Source organism: Cicer arietinum, chromosome 8, assembly GCF_000331145.2.
Source record: "Cicer arietinum cultivar CDC Frontier isolate Library 1 chromosome 8, Cicar.CDCFrontier_v2.0, whole genome shotgun sequence".
NCBI lineage: Eukaryota > Viridiplantae > Streptophyta > Magnoliopsida > Fabales > Fabaceae > Cicer > Cicer arietinum.
In genome coordinates, this window is record NC_021167.2 from 440,770 (window position 1) to 468,071 (window position 27,302).

The 27,302-nt window shown below is 26.5% G+C and overlaps 4 protein-coding genes across 4 annotated transcripts; 3 read left to right on the plus strand and 1 right to left on the minus strand.

Moving 5' to 3' along the window:
- Positions 1 to 1,214: 1,214 nt before the first annotated feature.
- On the plus strand, positions 1,215 to 3,796 carry LOC101504226 (tryptophan synthase beta chain 1-like). The gene is made up of 5 exons (XM_004511284.4): positions 1,215 to 1,558; positions 2,177 to 2,536; positions 2,626 to 3,059; positions 3,142 to 3,236; positions 3,352 to 3,796. The coding sequence occupies exons 1-5, from the start codon at positions 1,229 to 1,231 to the stop codon at positions 3,528 to 3,530; spliced, it is 1,398 nt and encodes a 465-aa protein (XP_004511341.1). The 5' UTR covers positions 1,215 to 1,228; the 3' UTR covers positions 3,531 to 3,796.
- Positions 3,797 to 7,914: 4,118 nt separating this feature from the next.
- LOC101509796 (F-box/LRR-repeat protein At3g58930-like) lies at positions 7,915 to 10,163 on the plus strand. Its single transcript, XM_004511391.3, has 3 exons — positions 7,915 to 8,880; positions 8,997 to 9,161; positions 9,879 to 10,163. The coding sequence occupies exons 1-3, from the start codon at positions 7,915 to 7,917 to the stop codon at positions 10,161 to 10,163; spliced, it is 1,416 nt and encodes a 471-aa protein (XP_004511448.1).
- A 938-nt stretch (positions 10,164 to 11,101) lies between these two features.
- LOC101504563 (uncharacterized GPI-anchored protein At3g06035-like) lies at positions 11,102 to 12,741 on the plus strand. Its single transcript, XM_004511285.4, has 2 exons — positions 11,102 to 11,320; positions 12,047 to 12,741. The coding sequence occupies exons 1-2, from the start codon at positions 11,236 to 11,238 to the stop codon at positions 12,553 to 12,555; spliced, it is 594 nt and encodes a 197-aa protein (XP_004511342.1). The 5' UTR covers positions 11,102 to 11,235; the 3' UTR covers positions 12,556 to 12,741.
- A 12,883-nt stretch (positions 12,742 to 25,624) lies between these two features.
- On the minus strand, positions 25,625 to 26,959 carry LOC101504876 (protein FANTASTIC FOUR 3-like). The gene has a single exon (XM_004511286.4). The coding sequence runs from the start codon at positions 26,721 to 26,723 to the stop codon at positions 25,728 to 25,730; it is 996 nt and encodes a 331-aa protein (XP_004511343.1). The 5' UTR covers positions 26,724 to 26,959; the 3' UTR covers positions 25,625 to 25,727.
- Positions 26,960 to 27,302: the final 343 nt, after the last annotated feature.

Below are 27,302 nucleotides of genomic sequence, written 5' to 3' on the forward strand. Positions count from 1 at the left end.
ATAAAATATTAAATTAAAAATGATGTAAATTGTATTAATTAATTTTTTTTATTAATATTACATTAAAATAAAAAATCTTTGATTCATTTAAGATAAATGTTTTTTAAATAGATATGATCAGAGAAAAGGATATTCAATTGTCAATTAGATTATTGAGTTCTTTTAGGCTTTTTCATCTTGTAAATACATGCCTATAATAATTGAGATTTATAAATAAAAAAATAAAAAAGTAAAACGTAGATTAATTAAACAAATACTATTACACTGTGTTTGGTTGGGGTGATTTATAGAAGAGAGAAATAAAAAAGAGAGATAGAGAAGAAATAACAAATTTCTCCTGCTTGGTTGATAGAAGAAATAGCAAAGAGAGACCAAATACACATGGGACCCACTAGTTTTTCAATCTCCACGAATATGCGAAGAAAGTGGAGATAAGTCTCATTTATTGACTGCTTTCCAATTTTACCCTCTGTGTCCCCCTCTCTCTACAAGTGATGAAAGCTTAAAAATAAAAAGTGGTGGTATCCTTGCATAGTAATCGGACAATGGTCTATGTTTGTAAATACCACAATTCAATTTAACTTTTTATAGAAATTGATTCTTGCAAACTTTATCAATAGTCAATACGATGATCATCCATTATGAATTCGAAACAAGTAATCAGGGGTTGAGGTGTTGATTAAAATACAGGGAAGGACTAAAAGATGGTGAAAAAAAAATTACTAATAAAATGAGTTTCTTAATTTTTATGAAAAATAATAAAATAATTTGATTATTAAATTCAAGACAATTTAATCATATTAAGTCATTAAATTAAATAATTGATTTAATCTGATGAATAATGTGAGTAAAGCATAAAATTTAGTAATTTAGTGAATTATTTAATTGAAATAGAAATTTAAATTAATTTTGATGATTTTTTATTTTAAGGGTAATTTTGGACATTTAAAAATATTTATAATACTCTCTTTTCTATTTCTTCTCTCTTTCTTTCCACATTCTCTCTTAAGAACTTCTTTTATGCACCAAACATAGCATTAATATTTTAGAACACGTGAAACAAAATTAAAACTAAAAATAAATGAGCAATTGAGTAATGCCAAATAGGAAGATTAAAGATGGTAAGACAGCAAGACTCCGTCCGTTGGATCGACCACTTGTTGAGTATAAATAAAGGGTGTGGCAGCAGGTTCAGAATCATCACATCATATTGGATCGACAACACAGTATGACCACATGCAAATTTCAAGGGGCAATTGTTCGAATAGATAATCATAAAAAGGGAGGGCCCAAAGAGCGTGCCTCTAAGGGTCTTCAAACAGTGGTTACTAGACATCATTTTAAGGTTAAGGTCCCTCAATTAACCACTACCTACACACCGTTGCCCAAAACACCCTTGAAAGACAAGGCTAAGGAAATTATTATAGACACAAATAGTACCAACTCTGCTGGAAAATTTGGTAGATTTGGAGGCAAGTTTGTACCCGAGACACTTATACAGTGCTTGAACCAGCTTGAAGCTGAGTTCAATAATACCCTCCACGATCAAGTTTTTCAGGTAGTTATTAATACAATATTCACCTAGTACTACTATATTTCATCTAAATTTTCCCATTAACTAACTCAACAAAATTTTGATTAAATGCGTTCAGCTGCACCGCAATCAACTCATCTAATCCATCCGATTAAGATTATATGATTTATATTTATATTTAAAATTTTAATCGAATGATTCTGATATGTCTAATTATACTGCAACGAGGGTCGTTAAATGACTTTACCTACCTTCAAAAATTAATTTTCGCAGTTTTGTTTTTTCTAAAATGTTATTAATGTTTTGAAAGTAAATGTTTCATCGTAATAGTTAAATGGTTGAATTAGAAGGCAACATTAAAAAAATTAAGGTTTTATTTTCACCGCGAAATGAAAAGAATAATAAAAAAAAGCTTTTGTATGTATATACTCTCTTAATTTTTCAACATCTCATTTTTTCTCTATCTATTTTTTTTCATCACACACCTAAATATCATATTGGTCTATTACTATTTAATTAAGTACATAGTGCAACTCTTAATTAATTATAAATCCTTATGTTACTCTCCTGAAACCACACCACCAAATCATGTTATTAATTACTCATCACAATATTGATTTGAAAATAATTGTTCATCCGCAGACAGAGCTATCAACAACATTAAGAGACTATGTTGGCAGAGAGACACCATTGTATCATGCTCAACGGTTGTCGGAGTATTACAAAAGCAAAAACGGTGGCATAGGAGCAGAGATATACTTAAAAAGAGAGGATCTTAACCACAGTGGATCTAACAAGATGAATAACGCTCTTGCACAAGTCATGATTGCCAAACGCATTGGTCGAAAAAGTGTGGTTACAGCAACTGGTTCCGGAAAACACGGGCTTGCAACGGCTGCAGCATGCGCAAAATTCGGTTTAGAGTGCATAGTCTTCATGGCAGCCAAAGATAAAGACAGATATTCCTCAAATGTGCGGTTGATGAATCTGTTAGGAGCTCGGGTAATAAAACATTCATAACCTTTTATTTTTGTTTATGACCAAATTCATATGTGTATTATTGCATTTAAAAAGCATTATAATTAATGTAGGTGGAAGTTGTGAATGGAAGTTTCAAAGATGCATCATCAGAGGCATTTCGGTGTTGGGTGGGAGACATAGAAAACAACTACCACTTGACAGGTTCAGCGGTGGGACCACACCCATGTCCCACCATGGTACGTGAGTTTCAGTCAGTAATAGGAAAAGAAACAAGAAAACAAGCATTGGAAAAATGGGGTGGAAAACCAGATGTTGTTGTTGCATGTGTTGGGACAGGTTCAAATGCTTTGGGTATTTTCCATGAGTTTATACAAGACACTGATGTGAGATTGTTTGGAGTTGAAGGTGGTGGTTTGGGGTTAGATAGTGGAAAACATTCTTCCACGTTGGCCAAAGGTGAAGTGGGTGTTTATCATGGCTCTATCACCTTTTTATTGCAAGATGATTATGGACAAATTGTTCCACCACACTCCATTGCAGCTGGGTAAGTCATCACACACCACGCATGCATATTCATTTGGAATATTCTAATAGAATACATGTTGTTAATTTTAATTATTTTGCAGGATGGAGTGTCCAGGAGTTGGTCCAGAGTTAAGCTACCTAAAAGAAAGTGGGCGTGCCGAGTTCTTTGTTGCAACAGATGAAGAAGCTCTTGATGGTATATAAGCCTAAAACATAGACATATTGTATTATTTTTTAATTTTTTTTTTTTTTAAAAAAAAGAAATTGATTACACTCCAACCACTAGAAGTTGATGTATGAAAAATTTGCAGCGTATGAGAGATTATGCAAATTGGAGGGTATATTTCCATCTCTAGAGGCCGCACATGCATTGGCAATATTAGATAAGTTGGTTCCTACTTTATCAAACAAAAATGTGGTTGTAAATTGTAGTGGGCGTGGAGATAATGACGATGCAGCAATATTCTTCAATACATGTATACCGCAATAGCTTATGATAAATCAACATTGCTGGGATGTTATACTTAAGCACTATGCTCAAGTTTTATTAGATATATATTTTAAATAATGAGACATTCATTTTTAGAAGAATCTAGATAAAGTTATTGTGGTAAATCATTAGTTATATTGTAAAAAAAAAAGGGGTAATCATTGGTTCAGTTTGTTACTTTTTTTAATTAAAAAGTATGTGAATATTAGTCTCTTTTAGTATGTATATATATTAGTCATTGGTTATCAAGAGTGAATATTAGTCTCTTTTAGTATGTATATATATTTTTTATATTGCTTTGTCAAAAGTGGTTACTTTACATTGATATCCACTTTTTAAGATATGATTGGATTATCAAACAAGAGATTATCTATATTTTTATATTTAAAGTGTGTGAATTTCTAAACTGTTTTAAAAAAAAAAACTAGTTTGTCAAGTTATATTGAAATAATAATGTAAAGACTACTAAATATGTCAAACTACTATGAATTTATAGAATTGAATACTTGCAAAATATTAATGTAAAGACTATTAAATATGTCAAACTACTATGAATTTATAGAATTGAATACTTGCAAAATATTAATTTACTAAAATATTAAAATTAAGTCATATTGCATACTTGATCTATTAAGTACATGCAATTTATATTATTTTACTAAGTTTTTTTTAAAGATAAATTAATTTATCTATCTACTATATATTGTTAATTAGAAAATGTAAAATAGTTAGTAATATTTTTGTAGATAAATAGTTAATACAATTGAAGATTAGCATATTATCCTAAAAAATGAAAGAAAAAAAAACCTGATAAAATCTTATATTATGAAATTTGAACATTACTTTTTCAGTCTAATCTAATAATTAATTTTTATTTATTTATATTAATATCATTTTATCAAATAAATATTCATATGATTCAATATAGTTTTGAATAATTTAAATATTTTAATTTATTACTTTCATGATTTAATATTAAAGAATTTTGAACATTATTTTTTGTATATTTTCTAACTGTATTAAAATGATATAGTATTTTTAATATAATCCTAGATACATATAATCTTTTAAAATTCAAATTTTGCCGATTGTCACCCTTACACACAGGGATGAGAATAGGCTAGACCATCCGACAGGGGCCTATGGCCTGACCTAGTTTGACCTATTTAATAAAAAGGTTAGGCTCAAGTTATTTTTAAAGTCTATTTATTTAAATATGTAAAGCTCAAACTTATAAAAAAAAACCTATTAGGCTTGATAGGCCGTCATATATATATATATATATATATATATATATATATATATATATATTTAATTAATATTAATAATATTATTTCCTATTTTAAATTTTATCAATTAGGCAATCACTTAATAGTCATTCCATATTCGATAGTCATTCCATATTTGGTAGTCGTTCCATATTCGGTAGCTATTCAATTAGTCAATAACTCAGTAGTCCTTCCACATATTTTTTGAGAGATAATAATGGGTGCGTTTGTTTCAGAAAAAAAAAAAATATATTCTTTGAAATCAAGAATTATATTTTAGGGTTTAAAAGATGTATGTTTCAGATTTTTTTTTAAAATTACTTTGTTAGAAAAATTATTTTTTGTTTAATATATATAGATATGTACATTGATATTGGTATGTGAAGAACATCTGATATGAGTAGATCATTTAAATATTTTAATATGAATAAGACTTTTAAATAGGCTTCCAAGCTAGGTCAGACATTTAAAAAGGTTAGGTCGGACCGGAAAAAAACCTATGATAGGTCGTAGGTCGAGACTTAGACTTAAAAAATTAATCGTATATCAGACTCAGACATTTCGAAGTCTGGCCTATTCCCACTCCTACTTACGCACAAGTATATTTGTGTGTGCGTAAAATTCAATGTATTAGATATTATAACTTTAAAAAAATACAAATAATTCTATTTATAAATTATCATGAAACTAGTCTAAGTGTTACCGCTATCGATAATAATTTCTTTTTCAATTTTTTTTTTAAAATTAACCCAATTTATTTTGACATTTAACTATGGATGTCAATCATCATTAATTAATTAACCCAAATATATTTTAATTTCCTTAATCTCAACCCATAGTATTACAAAATAAAATTTTGCAACGGGTAAAAATATTGGAATATTTTATATAGTTTAATGGTCTTGATTTGATATAAACAATAAGCTATAATTATTTAAATAGCTTTTACGACAATAATTCTAACATTATATTTGTATTCCGACAAAATAATATTGGTATTGAATAATTATCACAGTCTACTAATGGGTATTTTGAAATAATAATATTAAATAGAGTTATTTTGGTGTCTTTTGCTTTTACATATATCCTTGAGAATATCAAATATTGTGTTCTGTTCTTCTTATAAATAAGGTCTCGTAAGGAGTATGCATTAAGATCACATGTATAACTACGATTTTTAAATTGATATATATTTACTGATGAAAAAGTAATTTGTATATTTCTTTATATTTTCAAAATATTATTTAATATAATATTTTTTACTCAAATTATATTATATAGTAATATAATACTATAAAGACCAAAATATTATTTAATGTAAAGTACACAGACCAAAAATATAATAATACTACCAAGTAAATAATAATAATAACTATGCAATAAATACCAATATATATATTTTTAATAATAACATTTTTTGTTAATTAAGGATATTTTTTTGAGAACTTTTTAAAAATTTAATTAATATACACTATTAATTAGATAAATATAAATATTTTACTTTTAACTCATAAATATTTCTAAAGTCATATTTATAAATAATTATAATATATTTAATTTGCTAGTATAATTTTTTTTCCTCGTGATTGGGAAATACTAATAATCTATTCTAAACTCATATATTATATATATTATTGGTTGAATTTTATAGGGATCACATTAAATTCCAGTGTCTCAAGATAGATTCAATTGAGATTTTACAAATAAGTGAATGTTGGTTTCAAAGTGAGCGTTACAGACTGTAATGCAAATAATCATTAAATTCAATTTAATTCAAATACTTAATTTTGACACATTATAAACTTATAATATTTTATTTATTTATGATATTTTATGTTACTAGATTGAATTTAATTCAAATACTTAATTTTGACACATTATAAACTTATAATATTTTTTTATTTATAATATTTTTATGCCACTAAATTCAATGTATTTTTAATTATATGTGACTAGATTCAATGTCTTTTTAATTAAAATGTTATGAATTCAATTTAATATTTATTTTTTATTATTTAACTTTGAAAATTTCTTTATCTTTACCATTTTGATAGAATTGTTAAATAACATACCAAATTCGTCAACAAATTTATTCATTTAATTAATATGAGTAATTCGAAGTCAAAAAGTGGTATATTAGTTTAGAAGAGTTGAGGTGACGAAAAATAATGGTTCAACTCTCTTCTCTGATAAAATTAACAACTAATTATTAACATTAGTTATTTAAAAACTAATTTGTAATCATATTTGGTGTTCATAAATAGTGCACTCTTTGTAACAATTTTTTCACACACAAGACACTCACAATTATTTACTCTATCGAGTGTTACTTCTCTTTTCTCCTTTCAAAAAAAAGTGGCACCAAATTAGAGGTGGGACGAAATCCTCCACCATTCTTCACCATTTTCAATAGTGTTTGTCTTTTATTTCTAGCTTCCTGTTTTATCAATTCTTCAATTCATGCTTTTACTTTTTTTGTTGCATTGTTTTTTAGTTGCACTTTGTATGTTTGTTTTACGGTGTAACTATAGCTTAAACCGTTTACTTCGATAGTTCAATTCCTTAGATCATCGATTCTTATGCATCTCTCATTTCTGACCAACTCCCAACCAAATCATTGATTAGATATCTAATCAATAACTTGAATATTAATTAAAATCATATTTAAATCTTTTATGTATGACATTAATCAGTTTCATGATTTAATAGAGTAACAATTTACATATACTAGTAATTTCATATTTATGATTGATGCAGATTTCACACACAAAATTAAAAGCTAAATTTATGTTAAATTTGAGCAAAAAAAATAGATGAATTTATCTGAGAGCAAGTTTTGATGTGAAATTAATATGTTCTCAACTTGTAATTGGAGTAAAAATGATTGTTAGTTAAGATTTCAAGATTGAGAAATTTCTCCCTTTATCCTAGAAAAGGTAAATAGGTTAAATATTTAAATATTATATATTAGTTGTATTGATGTAGTGATCTTGTGTTGATTCAAATTTAGTTTATCATCATGGGAATTAATTTCCTCCTACTTAATGTCTTTTCCCCTTTCAATATTTTTGTTCTGACTACATGTATAATATACAGGGAATTAAGCTACTAGAGACATGGAAAACAATAAGCACCAAAAACATCATAAGGGAGAGGGAAAAAATGATAGCAATATCAAATTATGTGATCTACCTATTGACATTCACCACAAGATTTTATCTAACCTTCCAACAAAAGAAGCTATTGGTACTTGTGTACTATCCAAATCATGGTTAAATAAGTGGAAGGGTATCAACGTAATTGACTTAGAAGAAAGTGATGAACCTAATAAGAGGCAACAATTCGTTGACTTTGTGGAAAAGTTGCTTGTGGCTTGTAATACTTCAAGCCTTAAAAAATTCTCTCTTTTGTTTGAAGTTGGTGATGAAACGCCAAGGCTTAATGCATGGTTAGCTGTTTTTGTCAATCCTATGATTGAAGAATTGAGCCTTAAACTTGATAGAGTTGAGGAACCATTGGTGTTACCTCAACATTTTTTTACTTCTGAAACATTGACCAAGTTTGAACTTAGTATGCAACAAGTAATAAGTCTTCCTCCTTCCACCATTAGTTTTAAAAATCTTGTTACATTGACATTGAAAAATGTTATCTTCCCTAGTAATTACTACACAGCAAGATTTTTTCTTGGTTTACCGTCTTTGAAGGAAATAACTCTAATTGATTGTAATTGGAAAAATGCGGGTTATATTATTATTTGTTGTTCATCCCTTCAAACAGTGTTTATTAGGGAATGGAAAGACGAAGAAGAAGATGATGAAAATCATAACAATGAAGAAGAAGATCATGATGATCAAAATAATCATGGTAAAATAGCCATCTATGCAACTAAATTGTTGACATTTTTATATGATGGTGATATGATAAATGATTATTCCTTGATTTTCACAACCATGGTCACCAATGCTACCATTGAGGTTCATCAACATCACAATAAAAAATTGTGTGCTTGTTATTTTATGTTCAAGCTTTTCACAGCCCTTTGTAATGTGGCAAAATTATCACTCACTTACTTTGCTGTTGAGGTACGTGGTCTCATCTTCTAAACTTTTAGTATTTTTTTTATTAAATATATAAATTCACTAACATATAATTTGAAGAACATTTTGAATTCCAATTTTGATTGTATTGCATATCACAGGCTCTAGGTGATCAAATACAAATTTTAAACGAAAATCTACTTTCGTTTAATAATCTGGTTGAGTTTCGTGTGGTCTCGTACTCATCAATCACCAATTTTTCTTCTCAAGGACTACACATTATACTACAACACTCACCCATTCTTGAAGAAATTGAGTTTGATGGGGTAATTAACTTTGGGTCACTTAAATTGAAAATTGTACTTGTATTTCATTTTAGTGTTAACTAAATTTTAATTTCTATAAAATTCAATATTTCATTTTTTTTTCGTATAAAAAAATCAGAATTTTTTAGTCTAATTTTATTTTTCTATTTTTATAATTTTTTAAATGATTTTTTGCAGTCATATTTAAAATATTATAAATCATCGTTATAAAAATTTAAATTTTTTTAATAAAAAATGAATTAAATATGAAATTTTAAGTATTTGTTTTTTAAAACTTCATATTTAATTTATATTTTGTTTAAAATTTGTGTTAGATAATTTTATACATGAAAAAAATCATTCACAAATTATAACATACGTATAATTAATTTGAAAGTAGAGACAAAAAATTAAAATGGAAAATATTAAAAATTAAAAAAAAATTATTGAAAAAAAAAACAAAAATATTGAATTTTATTTGACTAACTAATTAGACTGAAGTTCAATTAAAAATAAATTGTTTAGACAAATCTGAATTTAAATCCTTAGTGGAATAATCATCCGTCATATTTTAATTACCTATTAGTTGAAATCTAAATTCACGATACCTCTTTCTCAAGTAAGAGTGTTAATAAAAAATATATATGAGTGTGACTTATGATTGTACGTATGTAACTGGTTAATAATAATAATCCTTGTTGTTGTGTTTTATTAATATAAAAACAATAAATGAAGCAGGGGCTCGTTCTGGATGAAAACGGTGGAGATGACATTAACCCATTACCAGCATGCTTTGAGACACACGTGAAGATTATAACGATATATGGGTTTCAAGGGAGTGAAGAAGAGCTGAATGCTATAAAGTTTTTGCTGAAGATAGGACAAGTTTTGGAAATAATTTATATTTTCACCTATGAATTTGATTTTGACTATCCTGGGGGACCAGAGAAGTTAGAGATGTTGTACGAACAGATGTTGGGATTTCCTAAAGCTTCAATTGACTGTGAGATAGCTTTACAATAGACAACATGAAAGGGAAATATTTGTCGGGGAAAATTTGTTGAATTTCATTGTCGAGTTTGTTAAATTTCAAACCTCATTTCTTAATGTTTTAATATTTTTTTTTATATTATTATTATTAAATTGCCTCAATAATAATAATTTAGATTTTTAAAGCATTTTCTCCTAATATAATTTATCAATATGTTTTTATTTTTTAATAGAGTTTATTATACTTTTGTTTTCAGTAATATAGATAAAATTTAACTAATTTATAAATGATTAAAGGAGTAATTAGAAAGAAAAAAAAATTATATTAAAAATAAAAAAGTTATTAATCATATTGATATACGTAAAAAAAAATGAATTATATTAAAAAAAAAATTAAATGAAAAAACTAAAAAACTCGAAATTTAACAAGAATTTACAAGAAAACCTATATGGAGTTATTGACAATCAATTAATGAAGAATTCCAAATTTGAAGGGAAAAAAAATCTATAACAAATCAATCAAAACAATTTTGGAAAAAAACTCTTTTTTGATATAAATAAAAAAGGTTGAGCAAAACCTCTAATCATGTGACAAAGTAATACTCCCCTTGACTAATTATTTTAGTACTTAAAATAATATATTTTATATGATTAATAATAATAATTTTTTAAGCTGAATAATCAACATTTTAATCGTTAAAATTAAAGAATTTTGTTTTTTAAATTAAAACATATTTGTCAATTTAATTATTTCTTAGAATATAGTATAATTTATTGTCTTGATGCTTTGAAGACAATATATAGCTTTTATTCGCTTTTTAGAATATTTTTCTAATAAAACTATTTTGATAAATATCCTAGATAAGGTGACATTCTTTAATTTAAAAAATTAAATAATTTAATGGGAAATTTAAATAACTAAATTGTGGAAAGTTACCGTTTCAAAGGTGATTTACTAGTTTGAAGTGAAGCATATCCAACTCAAATTCCTGAAACACGGCAAAAAAACGCTGTCGTTTTGATGTGTTCATCGCTTACTTCTGCTGTTTACAGTTAGTAGTTAGTTGTAGCCACCTCTCTACTCAACTCTCTCTGCTTCAAACAAATGGCATTTTCCCGTTTCTCTCTTATTTTCTCTCTCTTCATTTCTTCCATTATCTTTTTCAATCACTCAGTTAAATGCGACCATGGTCAGTACTCTCTCTCTCTCTAAACTATTTCTCTTCATCCTTAAATGTATGAATGCTAAACCTTCATCAACTTCACCACTTTTATTTATTTTGCTTTCTGTTTAATTGATCTTTATTTGTCTGCATTTTTCACTTTTTCTTGTGCGTGTTTGCTATCACATTGGTTTGCTAGATTCACGGTGTCACTGTGATTATTAGACCTAGATCTGATTGGGAGAGTGCCTTTTATGATAATTAAAATGTCTAGGGTTTGTTCATAGTATTAATTGGTATAGGTTTTTATGTTCATTTTCAAAGATCTGCTCGTTTCACTTGATTAATGTCTAGGTCTTTTAATTCAAATAGATCCATCAGCTGATCGATGAATAACCTAGATTGTTTGCAAATATACTTGAAAAATATTCATTTGAATTTCAATTAACTTATTTCAAGTATATTTATCCTTATAGATGACATTATTATCCTGATCTGCTACTTTCTAGCTCTTTTAAGCAAGACCATTTATTTCAAGTATATTTAACTTTCATGCTAATAGATATAGAATAGTGTGTTTGGATTTCAGTTTGAAAGTGCTCTAACTTATGTTTAGGGGAATCCATCTCCCTTGGTGGATTGAATCAAGTGAAAGTTGAACCTCTTTCAAGCTAAAATCCAAACACACTAATAAACATGTGCATTTTGAAGCTGACATTTTGAAACTGTACTTACCTTAACATCCCTCAACAGATGAGGAAGATGATCTTTATCAGGGAGTCAACAAGTATCGCACATCATTAAACTTGACATCTCTAACAAAGAATGAAAACGCTAATTGTTTTGCTGAAGAATTTGCTGATCAGTTCAAGAATCAACCTTGTACAAATACCACAGGTGCTAACACAATACCAGGTACTGAGCCTCAGTTCTCCAACTATCCAGAACTTTTATCTAAATGCCACTTAAATATTTCCGACACAAGAGATGGATCTGTAATGCCTGCCTGTGTTCCTGGCTTGGTTCCAAGCCTTGTCCTTGCTAATTTCACGGGTTCACTCTACTCGCAAAATCTCAATGACTCAAAGTTTACTGGAATTGGTATTGGTTCAAAAGATAATTGGATCATTGTTGTACTGACAACGAACTCTTCTGATGGAAGTTTTCTTCCTGATACTTCGAATGGTGCCAATTTTATTTCCAAAATTGGATTGGTTTACTGCTCAATGCTCTTGTTATTTGGTAACTTTTTTCTGTTTTGACCAAGATGTTGTTAACTATAAATAATGGAGGCTATTTTTTTCAGTGAAACATAGAGGAATTGTAGTCATGACTACATTTGTTGCTTCAATATTGTCAAGTGCTTGTAAAAAAAAAGAATGTATCTAGGACTGTTATCTTATTGTTATGAGTTATGAAAATCATAAAAAGATTTTCTTTTGTTTAAAGCTTTTAAGTTTTCCAAATCAGAACAGGAGCCAATAAATTGTTCCATCGATGGCAAGTCACGGGAATTTTAATTTCTAAATAGAAACTGTGTTGCTTAATTGATGTTGTCCATTTTGCAGTATCAAAACCATCAAATTCGTTCAGTTCCAAATCAGAATACAGTATCACTTTTCTAACAGCAGTTCTCTCAGCTGCATTTTATTTATAGTTTCCATTGTGTCATAGTCATCCACCAAGCTCTACGCATCAGTTATTCCATCCATAATCCTATGCCTTCTCTTGCAGGTAATAATTGAATTAGTTGAGCAATGGCCGAAGTTTAACATGCATCCCCTTCACCTCAAATGTCATGTTAACTTAGTCTCTATATAAAAAGTATCAAATCAATTTAGTCTCTATAGTACCACTATTTTCAATTTAATCTTTAAACTATATAGATACAATAAGTAGTCCATGAATAATATAAAACCTATCAATTTAGTCCCTTCCATTAAGATGGTAAAGACTAAAATGGTGGATTTTCATATACTTTAGAACAAAATTGTATTGTATCATATAATTTAGGAACTAAATTGGGAGTGAGTAATAATTTATGTATTAAATTGATGGATAATTCAAACTTGCAAATTTGAATAAAAAAACCCTCGTCAATAATATGTACATACATGTTTCCAAGAAATATTATTCAACCCATATTTTGAATTTTGAAGTATACTGCACAACTCAAAACCTTCACAAAAATAGAGAAACCGCCATATCACATAGTGAACTATTGACATTATGATCTCTTACATTATCTTCGAGTAACCGATTTTTTAACCATGTGGGACTTCAAACTCACTCTTAAATCTTCAACAATCGTAAGTGGTCATTTCAATATACCTTGTGTGATGTTGAGAAGAAAAGTACCTCTCATTAAGACCACTTCATAATCTTGCTCCTAGTTAAATTAAGCCCACTTACCTTAGCCCTTGTTTGAGACTTTCTTTCCTTACTAGACTCCCCTTTCCTCCTTGTGGACAAGACCGAAACGAGTACATTTGGTTTTTATTTTTCAAAGAAAAGAAGGTGCTCAAGATACCGTTGGTAAAATAATGGTTTAAAAAATCATCTTCTTGATAAAAAGTTTAACTAAATGCCTAAATTTGATTTTCTTTTTATTCAAGACACCGTTGATAACTTTAAAAGTTTAAAGTGATTAAATTAAGGATTCATTTTAGTCTCTCTAAAAAATCTTTATGAGGAGCTCCTCATAATTACAAAATCATGACATATTAATCTCTTCATTTTTAGTGTTTAAATTTGTTTCATTTTGAAATTTGCAGTCCAAAAATTTGGTAACCCCTTTTGTGACTCAGTATAAAAATTTGATAAAATTAAAGTTTTAAACAGTACAATCGACTAACTTGTTAATTTCGTATACATGAACGTTCATTTAAACTATCAAATGTGTGATTCGGTTGGTTAAGCAACGCAGAAATTTTGATAGAATATACATTAATCTTGTTTATGGGGTGCTAATTGCTTGCAATTGCACTGTGATACAGAGATAGCTACAGGAAAGCCTTCAGGAATTGAAGCTTCACTAAACATAGGGTCTAGTTAGCTAGGTCTAACTCTACCATTGAATTCATTTAGTTGGTTTCTGTTACAAATACACTCTATTCATATTCTTTTGATTTTAATCCTCTAATTTTCAAAGAAAATGATTATTTCCTTAATTTAGGGGTAACCATGATGATTCAGTATTCGGTTGAAAAAGTAAATAAAATTTGATCAAAAATTGGTGTACCTAAAATTAAAACTTAAATTTATTATTAATTTAAATTCATCAACTAATTGTATATGTGCGCTTTGGTAATTTATTTTAAAATATTGGTGATTGACTCGGTAGCCTCTTGTATGGCCAACATAGTTAGGTATTTCATCCTTTCTACCCCCAACTTTTGCATGATTGAATTAAATTTATTTAACTTGTCTTGCAATGTAGCAGATCTAAGGTATATAGGCTTCTTCTAAAGAAACAGAACCAAACGAACTTGGAATATTGGTTATTTGACATATAAACGTATATATTTTCACTTTTATCATTATTTAAATTTAATAATTCTCTTTAAATTTAAATGTAGGCTTTGATTTTAAAAAAGAAAATAATTAGGCTTTGAATTCAACTGTGAAGGCCCCATTAGCGGCAATATATGAACGTGAAATGTGAAGGTCAAATTTCCGGAAATCGTGTAGATTGGAAACCAAACTGTGTTTCAAACATAAATCAGTGATGAAATTGGTAATTTAATTGACCCTTTTAGGTACCAATTGTTTTCACGCTTATTACTCAAAAGGGAGGATTGATAATAGCCTCTTCATTTGTGTTGAAAGGGTGTATTTCTGACGGCAAAACCCCCACAAGAGTGTCCATTGTATCCGATAAGATGAATGATTAAACGGTTGTCATCGATTAATAGTGTAAAATTATTTACGATATACGTATAATAATTACTCTTTTTGTAATAATTTTAAAATTAATTTATACATATATCAATAAAATTAAAAAACGTTGTTACTTTTCATAAAATATTTTTCCTCTTTTCAATAAATATATTTAACTATTTAGGATTCTTTTCAATAGGAAATGTTGTGAAAGCATAAAAAATTTATATTATGATTTTATTTTTTATGATATCAACAAAATACTTTTGAAGTAAATAATTATTTATATTTTTTACGATAGTCATCTATATTTTATAAACAATAAAAATATAAAAAAAGTATTTTTATTATTTTTTAAAATATATATTTATTAACTAATATTTCATATTCTTTTCATAACAATAATTTATTATAAATATAAAATTAACACAAACTTCTTTAAATAAAAAAAATCACTCAGTAAATGAAGATAATTTTCATCTCATTCCACTTACTTTTATCTCTACGATAAATTATTAGACATAATTTTGATAAAACAATCATTAATATTATTATAAACTTTGAAAATGAAAATAAAATGAAAGAAAAAAATGTTAAAAAGCTGAGTATGTTAGAAAATTATGAATTTCAACATGTGGGTAATAAAGGGGCAAGAAACTGCTTAATTGCCACATGTTACCTACGGGTTAGTTAACCTTTGTGCTTTCTAAATTAAGCATAATTTGGATTATTTGACCCTGCTTGCCTTCATTTTCCTACAACAAAGATCGTTAAAAAATCCCTATTAACACTTTTTGTTCCCGCGAATAAATTAATGGGATATTCCACTCTATTTTCAAATTAGTGTTTTGGTCAAAATAATCACAAAAGTTGTACTTTTTCCTGATATATATTTTTAGTCACACATATTTGATCAAAGTTGTCAGCAGGACCCCAACAGTGAAATAACATGTTGAAAAGAAGAAAAAAATTTGAATAAAAGGAGCTGAATTTTGAATTATTATAAGAAAGGACCAAAGTTTAATGATAATTGATATGATGTTTGTGCCGGTAGAGGCATACGCGTCTTTTTCTCTTTTGGAGCGTAAAGAAAAGTTCTAGACGTGAGATATCAACATGATATGATTTTGTGTGGAAAAATATCATTGTTAGATATGCTGAGGTGAGACAAATCAACGTGGAAGAAGATGAAAAATATTTCACTTTATGTGCCACAGCAATTCTTGTATCCTTCTTGGTTCTCTAGTAAATGGATTATTACTATATGGTTATTGTTTCTCATTAAATAATGAATTTAATTTATTAATATCAATTTTATACGTAGATGTTCATAAAATATCTTTTAGTATATGAATGTATGTATTTAATTTAATATTTTGTAAATAAGTAATATTTATTCTGTCTCATTTTAGTTGTGCGTGATTTTTCTAAAATAATTAATTTTGTTGATTTTAATGATAAAGTGAATTTTATTTGCTCAAAATATCAATATTAGTTGTAGTTAAATGGAAGTTTGATGAGTTAATATACATAAGAATATATTAATTAAAAAAAATTAATGTTGTGTTAGTATATTAAAATGATAAATAATTTGAGATAAAAAAAGATAAATAAAACAATTAAAATAAAATAGAGGAAATATTAATAAAAAGTATGTTTGAAAGAAAATAATAAATATATCTTATAATTTAAAAGGATGGTTGTTTAGAGGCAATTTTTTAATGAATACTTATAATTATCATAGAGGTAATAATCACTTGGGGTTGATTTTTGGGGTGAATGTAAATGTAATCATCATCCCTTTGCAAGATAAAAAATGATTCAACAATTTTGTATGAAAAGAACAATTTTACTCTATACATGTCAAATACATCCTAATTCTCTTAAGACGAACACAATTTATAAATTATGAAGGTTAGTGTGAAACGCTCTATTTCAAAAAGATTTTAAATACAAGTAAATTTGGTTTATAAATAAAATATATTTAAACATAAAAATATCAAAATTCAAAACATGCATATATAACATAATCAAAAGGGTTAAATTTAAAAAAGTGTCACATTAATTAGAGTTAATTCTATAGCATCTCAATTTAATGGTTAATTAACATGTCAGACGAAACTAATATATATATAATCTACTATGTCAATCATTGTCTCTTCTTTCTTAGTGATAGTCTTATTATTGTTAAAGATATAATCAAGCGAATTAAGGTGAATTAAATACACAATTAATATCACACATATAACACTTAACAACATAAATTAATGTACAATAACGCAACAAGAATCATAATCATCAACTACTTTATTATAAATCCTTCTAACTCATTTGATAAGAGTGTCTAGTCATGATGATTCAGTATTTAAGACAATACATAACTAGTACTCTATCTTAACGTAACACATTGCTACATATAACCCCATCGAAGTATCATCAATCGTCGAACTCTCATTCTATCACGGCACAATCCGCTACTAATCGATTATTCTTAATTATATATTGATTGATAAAATTTCTCCAATTGATTATTACCTAACTTCGACGATTTACAATTACAGACATCATTCTAATCAATCACTAAAGTCCAACTAATCAATTATTCTATCTTAACTTCGACTAATCAATTATTCTTACATTAAATCCCGATACTAATAAAAATTTATAGCAGAAAAGCATAACAAAATACAGTTTTATTAAAGGCATTCTAAACACTTATCATTATCAAGAAATAAAGAAATAAGAGATAACACAAAATTTAGTAACATATATAGCTACTGATCACTACTAACATTAAACATCAAATATAACATCAAAGCTAGATTCCCATAAACTTAAGAATTTAAAATCTCTTTTTTAACTTATAAAATATGAAACTTAAAATTGTCCCTACATTTTTTTCAAAATTTTCATATATAACTTTACAAATTGGTTTATATAATTTTTCAGATGTTATAACAAGTGCTAGATGTAGCTTAATAAAAAAACAATATTGTAAGTGCATGTTAGAAACTTTGTCGTTCTCCATTCATAATCAATAGAAAGATTTTTATATTGCTTGTGTAATGCTTTTTAGCGATGGTGATATTTCGTGTATGGAATAACAACGTGTGTATAACTTTCTAATTTTTATTAAACAAGAGAACATCACACTCGGATAGATGCATGTTAATTTATCCATTTCGGCAGTGAAGTACAGAGACTATAGAGAGGTTTCACTATTTATATACAAACTTAAAAACGATGTAATTTGGATATTCTTTCTTGTAAATAATAAGAGTAAGGACTAATATATATATTCAATGTCCTGACTCAATTGGTCATTCATATAAATTAAAAAAGGTATAAAATAAAAATAATAATAATAATTTTACTAAAATGTATTTATTAAATATTGGCGCAATTATAATCATCATTATATAAAGTAGAAAATATTAAAATTAAAATCATGTATATAATATTAATTAAATAATACAATTAAGTTAAAAAAATGTTATATTATAAACTTAAAAAAGTATTCATTTTGGTATGAATTTTGATTATAAATGAGTCACCATGAGACAAAATGATTACGATATGAATTATTTATTTTGACTCAATAACATACTTGGCATGTAAAATGTTGAATTACACATATAGTGTTGTCCATAGCCAATTAAGGACTGAATTGGTTGACTTGTCAAAATTTGTCCCTTTGAGTGGGGTGGATGTGGGTGGGTTGTGGGGTCCAAAGCCTCTAAACTCCAGAGGATGAAGGGATGCTTTTACGACAAAGATTGTTCCTTTTGTTGGTGACGCCATGGCAGCTTAGACCCACCAATAATTAATTAATGGAAAATATCTCTTCTTTACAATGTTCAATATTTTTTCTCCTTTTCAATAAATCAAAGCATAACCCAATTTTATGTTAATTAATAATTCATTCTTAGAGCATTTTTCTAATGTGCAATAAATTTAGGAAAGAAAGTGCATTTGCCAATCAAATGAAAAGTTGCAAACGCATTGAATTGTCCATTTGTTGGAAAGCTCATCCATGCATTCGTCTTGGAATAGTATGATGAATAAGTTGTCTGTGTAAAGTTTTTCTTTTTGATATATCTTTCTCTGGCCCAGTAAGTGTTGTTTTACAATTAGCTTTCTAAAAAATTGTGGATGAAGGGGAACAAAACTTTTATTTCTAATTAGTAGCACACAAAAGCTGAATGCTTAACAATCAAGAAAACTAGATGCGCCTCATTTGCCAAAATTCATTTCATTCCACTATTTCGGTCAAGATTACAAGAAACTTTTATATATATTTTTATTCAAAATTTTAGTGTGTTTAGATTAAGAATTTTTTTGAGGGAATGTAATTCTAAGTGGTGTAAATTATTTTTTTTATAATAAATTTGAAGAACTTTTTAAAATGAACAGAATACCTGAGGTATTTTGTCAAAAGTTAAATTTATATAATTTCAAATACTACGTAAAACTTAATCATTTTAAATATTTTATTTATTTTATAATAAATGAATCATGAAATAGTCTTAATAATTTTTATAAAATTACGATGTTGACCTTATATGTTTCAAAATTTTCATATTAGTTCCTATTTTTTATTTTATTTTATTTTATTTTTTGCAAATTGGTTCCTAAATTTAATTTTTATATTTCAGTTTTTGCCTAATTTTTATTTTTGCACCAAAACTTTTAAAATTTATAAAAATAGCCTAATTTTAAAAGAACAATTCTTTTATCCACACAACAAAATTTAAAAATAAAATAAAAACTAATTGAAGCATTTAAATTACCTAGAATATCCTATTACCTCATCCAAACAGATTTTTAAGGTAATGAATATATTGATTACTACTCTTATATATTTTCAATATTTAATTTATTTATAATCGATATATGATTTAATTACTCACACTTGAACCCAACAACTCGGATTTATATATATCTATTCAAATTTGCTTCAACTTTAACGGAAAACTCTATTCTGATTGGATGTGAGTTCAAGTTTTCTCTACCATTATCTAAATATTTGGATATAGATTTTTAAGTAGGCTAGCTGATCATATCAAGTTTTCTTAAAAGTGAGATTCAAACCTGAAAGATAAATCTATACAATATAAATTTAAGATAAACCTATGAATTTTATTTTTTTTAACATATTGCATTCATACTTTTTAAAACATAGCTTGGCATGAAATATGTTTTTTAACATATTACATTCATACTTTTTAAAACATAGCTTGGCATAACCTACCTTCACCCTATTCTTTTGTAAGATTTTACAAGTGGTTAAGAACCCAAACTCAAACGTTCACCTCTCCATAGTATTTTAAAATTTAGACTATATTTGGTAATGCCAAAAAAAGAATTTATAGCTTTAAATAATGTTTCGTAACAGTTATTTATAAATTCAATGAGTTACTTCAAGAAGTTATAAGCTTATAATTTATCATTTTTTTCTTATAATTTTACCTTTATTGTTTAACTAATTTTTTTTTATCTTTTATAATTTATGTATTATAATTTAAAATAATTTATTTATAAATAATGTATATAATTTAAAATTTGAAAATAATTTAATAAATAATAATTTAAAACAATTTATTTATTGTAATTTTAAATTATTTATAAATAATTTAAGTTTTAAATATTTAATATTTTCAAGTACATATATAATTTATTTATTTTAATTTAAAACTAATAAAATAGATAGAAAAATAAAAAAAATATATCAGATTAATAAATTTATTAATCTTAAAACATTTTAAATATTAATTAATAAATTTTATTTTTAATTAAAAATATTATATTATATCATTTTATATTTTAAAACTAGTTAAACCACTAATTTTATCAAATATTTGATTAATTTGACAAATGCTAATTATAAACTTTCAGCTAATTTTATAAAAAGAACTTTATTCTTTGGTAGAGATAACAGTCTCTCCTATGTGATTTTTTCTTGCAAAGAAAAACAATGTGCGTCCTCTTCTATGTGATTTTCTCTTGCAAAGAAAACAATATGTGTCCTCTAGGAAAAAAAGGGGAAAAAGCAATATGATCATACATAGCTCACCGTGCTTAGCGCTCAAGCGACCATCCCAACATCAACCTAATGCATTTACACATGTAGTTTGTTTTTTTGCACATGTCCCATGTTCAAATGGTTGATATTTTGTGTATTTGTGGATTGGATATCAAATTAATGCAATGATTTTGTGGATTGTATTGACTGGATAAATTTTTAACAAAGAAAAAAGATGATACAGCTTGAGTATCCAGGTAATAGATTCTCAACCCCACAATAATTCTCTTCACTTTATAGTGTTTGATTTTATCAATGACATCAGCAGTTTTCAACCTGTGTTACATGAGTAAAAAAAACTATGTTACACACAAATAATAATAATAATATTAATAATACACATATAGTTATTTATTTAAGTTTAGTTTAATTTTATTAGGTTTTTTAAGGTTATTTTTTTTATTCGGCCATTTAAATTATATTTATTTGCATCATTAACTTTTAAGAATTATTAAATTACGTATACAATCTTTTAAATTTAAAAATTTTCTCGAATAATTGTCATAAAATGTTAAGATCTAAATAAAATATCAGAATAAGTTAATTGTTTAAATTACTTTTCATGTGAAGGAAGTTAAAGACATTGATTGTATGGTTAGACTTTTGTTATCTTATTTTTAAGACTATACATGTGTTTAAATTATAGAGAAAATAAAAAAAAATTATTTATAAGAGTTGATTAATATTTTCTACAGGATCAATATGAATAATATATTGTTGAAGTATTTGGTAGAGTTTTAAATTATTAAAAACTTTTAAGTGGACTAATTGCTGTTGAAATTTAAATGATCAAATAGAAATCAAATAAATTTAAAAGACCTAAGTTGAAATTAAATAAAATTTAAAAATTATCACTTGATTGATCTATTTGTATTATTTTAGCATTTTCAATCTAACTTTAAATAAAATATTTTTAATAGTAAAAATGTCAAGACATGACTCATAATAAATTTGGTTATGAAAATCTTACAAATATTACTTAATTGTTTTCATTGAAAAGGACATTATTAATTATTATACATTCACTAATGTATAACTTTGACTCCTCGAGATATCGTTGAGCAGTTCATTTCTAAATAGTTGTTGTCGATTTTTTTATTTTTTTATTATAATTTTAATTTACATTTTTTAAAAGCAAAAATTATTATAAATTTTTCTGTTTACCAATTAAATTTAATATATTAGTTTTAAAAATATATATTATCTTTTCTTTATATATTTAATTCTTTTGTAAAAATTCAATTAATTTCATCACCTTCAATATACTTAATTTATAATTACATCTAGATCTATTTTTGCTCTCCATCAAAACGAACTATTGGTTTAATACCACTTATTGAGTTTAATGAACACCAAAGTAATAATGAATTAATGACCAAAATGATAGAGATAATTTGACACTATCTTTATTATTGTTGGACACCGATCATTATTTCAATTTATTTAGTCGTCACTTGTGAATTGAATGAACATGGGTAAAACTTGAAAAAATTTGTTGGGTGATGATGAGAGTTTAAATTATCAAATTTGTTTTGTTATTATTTTTAGATATCACTTACTACTATTTATTCAAAATTGTAAGACATTTAGTATATTTACATGTTGCTTAATATGTTCAAATTCATCTAATACGAGATTTGTTAATCACACTCAACTCTCAATTTCTTCCTTAAATATGATTTCATTCATTTATCAATTATCGATTTAAGATTTGTCGAATACTAAAATAATTTGGATACATCTTTCGGTCAAGATTTAAATTTTATTTCGTCATATTGTGAGAACCTAATTCATTCTATTAAATTCAATTGAGTGTCATCTCAAAACTCTTCGTGAAAAGCGGGAAGAATAATAATAAACCGGCTTAATTATTGAATTTCATCATTGAATTTCATGTGTGTTTGATGAAATGAATTCAATAAAAAGATAAAAAAGGTTTTAAAAAAAACTATTCGAGCATGGAGGTAATATTACCCACTTTATTTTTCAGAAAAAAAAAAAAAAAACAATAATTTATCTTTCAGAGATCATACATATATCCTCACAAGTGGATGAAAGACACAATAAAAACAAGATTCAGTTTTTGATTTTGTTTCAGAGTGAGGGATATGTTGGTCCCCCAAATTGGTACGACACAAAATATATGTGGTACTCAATTTAGTATAATACTAAGTTGATCTTCGAGTTATTTCAAAAAGGTTAAAAATCTAAAGCAAGTAGAGCAAACATACAGGTTTTGCCAATGCACTTTTGAAGAAGATAAGAAAAACGGATTTAATTGCAGTGCTCGTACAGATTGTAGAATTGAAATTATATGAACCAAAGTTTTGAAAATCAAGGACACATTTCTTTTTCCTTGTTGGGTGGGACTTGTTTTCCTTTATGAATGATAAGATGGAGATTTTAGTAAGAATATTAGAAAGGTAGTGGTGAAGTAACTAATTATAGAAAAATAGTGAATTAAAAATGCATCTATTTTATTTTTTTAAATTATTTTTAATGAAATTTTTCTAATTGATTATTTAACAAAGCAATAAGAATTTGTATAACAAGATTGTATAATAAATAAGAATTTGTTGGAATAAATTTTATAATCAATTAATCAATTAATAAATTAATAATCATGTACTATTTTCTTCCTACAAATATTTATTTTATTATTTCACGCATATTAATAAAAATACATTAATGAATTAGAATTTTTTATTTGATTTCTTATAAATCTGTTCAATCCATCAAACATTAAATGGAGATATATTTTTTAATAGAGGATTCTCGACCCTTGTGGCCAGAATAATATTTTCTTTAAATTACTTTTATCAATTATATTTTTGTAATCATCATTATTAATTATTATTAATGCAAGGTGAACAATAATTGATAGTGATGCATTATTAATTAGAGTATATAATTGAAAGCAATGCATTTATTTGGAACAATTTTTTCCAAATAGATCAATTATTGAAGTGGTAGTCCATAAATGGAGAAGTGGAGTATAGAAGGTTCAAACTTGCATCCACGTGTATCAAATATATTATAATTTTTATTTATTTATAATAGATGATAAATTTTATTATAATTAACTCACATAATTGTAAAATTTTGAGTTCGAACTCAAAATTAGACATTTAATCTAACAATATCGATATTTATCAGTTGAGTTAAAATTCAACACGTTTACAATTCATTTTTACTTCTAGGGTTCTAATTATTTATGGATACTATGCATATTTCAAGTATTTTGGGTTTGAAGATTGATAAATGAAAGCAAAGGAAAAAGACAATATTTTCTTTACATTTTTTCATTAAGTTTTAAATTTATCTGATTTAATAAATATTAATGTTTTTATTTAATTATTTTATATAAAAATGTTAACTCTATGGTGTATCATCTTTTTTTGAATGATTAGATGTTACTAAAGACTAAAAGTGAAGGAATTTTAAATGATAAGGGAATCTTAAAAGATAAGAATAAAATTTAAAATATTAATGAGATTAAAAACAAACTTCTATCTTCGTCACTAAATATAAATTTCTATTAAAAATTTCACTCTTATTAAAAAAAGTTAGTAGTGTAATTAGTATGTTCATTTTATATAAAAAAAATGACTAAAATATCATTTATGTATTGATATATACAATTATAATTTATCATATTTTTAAGGCACATTAGTAGTATTAATTAAGTTTATATTTAAAATAATAATAATAATAATAAATGAATCTAATAAATTGAGAAGGGGTTAATATTAAGGGACAAATTTTTTTTGTCAATGTGGACTTATAATTAGATACAAGTGTAGTGTAGTATATATTATAGGAGCAAAAACAAGTTTCTCTTAAATTTAATATTTTTTTATCTTTGTGTATTTTATTAAAATTAAAATGGAACTTCTACCATACATTTACAAATTGAAGGATTTTAATGCATTTACAAATCAATAAATTCACAATCGTTTTTATAAATAAAAAAACTATTTGTTGACTTTTGTATTTTAGAAAAGATTATTTCATAAAAAAATATAATTTCATTGATTTTAAAATTTTAGTGTAAAAATATTAAATATTCACTATTATGAATAGTAAAAATTCAAAAAAAAAATTATTTTATTGACAATTTTGATAAATAATGTTTAGTTATTATAATTATATAAATAATAAAAAAATAAAATTTTCAAAATTAATCATTTAACAAGTATTTTATAGGTGCATGATGTATACATTAAACAGAAAATCTCAAGTATTCCGTCCGTTGGTGTTTGTCCGAGAAACAGAGAAACTAACGATATTAACTAACTACCAACCACGAGCATGTTTTTAAGGAACAAATAAAAAACACTTGGAATTCATTAGTAGTAAACAAAAACGGCTAGCCAAAACAAAAGGGATATTCAGAAAAGTACAAACATAAAAATTATTTTTAAAAAAAAATTGTTTTACATTATTATGATTACATTGAGAGATAGATCCAAATTATGAAGTTGCCAATGCTAACCAAATAGGTTCCCCCCAATTTACCAACATTTCATTGTTTTCATGTTTACCTTCTTTGCATCTCCTTCTACTTCCCCTCTCATAATTTTCCATTCTCACTTCATTCTCAATATTCCAACCGTTGACTTTTCTCTCTATAATACACTCACCGACACGTGTCTTTCCCTCCTCATTCTCATTATCAATACTTTCTTCTTCTTCTTCTTCTTCTTCTTCTTCTTCTTCTTCGCCTTCTTCTTCATCATCTTCTCTTTTTTCGCTCATTTGAGTTTTAAACTCTTCTTCAAAATCTTGATTGTCTTCAACATCTTCTTGAGAGTCACTCCAAAACGAAAGGCGAAGGCGTCCATTGCTTCTTTCTGCTTGGAAGCAAGAACCACTTGATGGAACTTTTGTAACCTCAATCACTAACCTTCCATCTTCTCTATGAGGTCTAACTCTTAGAGATTCTGATCCTCTCATACTCTTCAAAGGTGGTGGAAAATTCTTTGTTCTCACTTTCTCACCTACCAAATTTTGACATGAACTTTTTCTTTGCTCTTTTTTCTCTTCAATGGTGGTTGAAGAGAAGAATTCAAAGCCACTCTCTGGAATATCAGTACCTGTTTCATTCCCTAAATTCTCAGTGCAAAGTTCCAAACTTTTAGGGCTAAGTTGAAGCCATGAAAGCTTCACATTGGGATCAACATAGTTTTGTTCTTTTTCTTTAGTTACTTGGAAGACATTGGATTTTGAAAGTGCTTGAATGGAACTCCAACTATCTTCATTGGAATTGGATTTTAAAGTGTTGCTTTTATTAATGTTGTCTTCACAATTGGGTTTGTTATTTGATTCCCAAAAACAACTCTTGAAAGGTAAATCAATAGGTTGAGGGGTTAATGGTTTTGGTGAAGGTAAACGAAGATTATGGATTCTTGATTCAACTAGTTGTGAATCAAGACATGAAGATAATCCATGGCACACTATTGCAGCCATTTTTTAGCTTGAGTAGTTCAAAATTGGTAAGGTAAAAGCTTGTGAAAATGAGAACAAAATTGAAAACACTAGGGATGCAGGGGAAAACAGAGGATAACAGAGTGTTCTGTTTTGTGAGATTTATTATAGACAAGAAAATGATGATAAAAATTTAACCTTAGATGTTGTTTGTGTGTTGGATGAGAGAGTGGAATTGAAGGAGAGGGAATGGAATTGCATGTGTCATAAGTGAGGGGTGGGACTATATTTGTAGTAACCAAAAAGTGATGGAGGGGCATGTCATGTAGGAAAGTTAGGAATGGTGCCTTTTTGCACCACTTGTATTATACAATTACTAATCCACCACAAAATACAAAAGTGAATGAAAAGACATTTTTTTTCAAAATGAGAAAATGGGGAAGTAAAAGGATATCCACTCTAGTAGGAGTGGTGGCCCTAAATAGTGTTGAGATGTTATATTTTTTTAGGGACACTAAAATAAAATTGTGGTAGTATTATTATAGATATTAAAATTTAAAAACATATTTAATGAAAGAAATGAATTGTGAACTTGTTGTAAATATGTTAAAGAAAATTGAA

What these genes read in the sequence shown, in the direction of transcription:
- LOC101509796 (XM_004511391.3), top strand. Translation starts at nt 7,915, where the DNA reads ATGGAAAACAATAAGCACCAAAAACATCATAAGGGAGAGGGAAAAAAT. An exon ending in TCACTTACTTTGCTGTTGAG is followed by an intron (nt 8,881 to 8,996) that starts GTACGTGGTCTC and finishes TGCATATCACAG; the next exon opens with GCTCTAGGTGATCAAATACA. An exon ending in AAGAAATTGAGTTTGATGGG is followed by an intron (nt 9,162 to 9,878) that starts GTAATTAACTTT and finishes TAAATGAAGCAG; the next exon opens with GGGCTCGTTCTGGATGAAAA.
- LOC101504876 (XM_004511286.4), bottom strand. Translation starts at nt 26,723, where the DNA reads ATGGCTGCAATAGTGTGCCATGGATTATCTTCATGTCTTGATTCACAA.
- LOC101504226 (XM_004511284.4), top strand. Translation starts at nt 1,229, where the DNA reads ATGACCACATGCAAATTTCAAGGGGCAATTGTTCGAATAGATAATCAT. An exon ending in TGAATCTGTTAGGAGCTCGG is followed by an intron (nt 2,537 to 2,625) that starts GTAATAAAACAT and finishes TAATTAATGTAG; the next exon opens with GTGGAAGTTGTGAATGGAAG. An exon ending in CCACACTCCATTGCAGCTGG is followed by an intron (nt 3,060 to 3,141) that starts GTAAGTCATCAC and finishes ATTATTTTGCAG; the next exon opens with GATGGAGTGTCCAGGAGTTG.
- LOC101504563 (XM_004511285.4), top strand. Translation starts at nt 11,236, where the DNA reads ATGGCATTTTCCCGTTTCTCTCTTATTTTCTCTCTCTTCATTTCTTCC. An exon ending in CTCAGTTAAATGCGACCATG is followed by an intron (nt 11,321 to 12,046) that starts GTCAGTACTCTC and finishes ATCCCTCAACAG; the next exon opens with ATGAGGAAGATGATCTTTAT.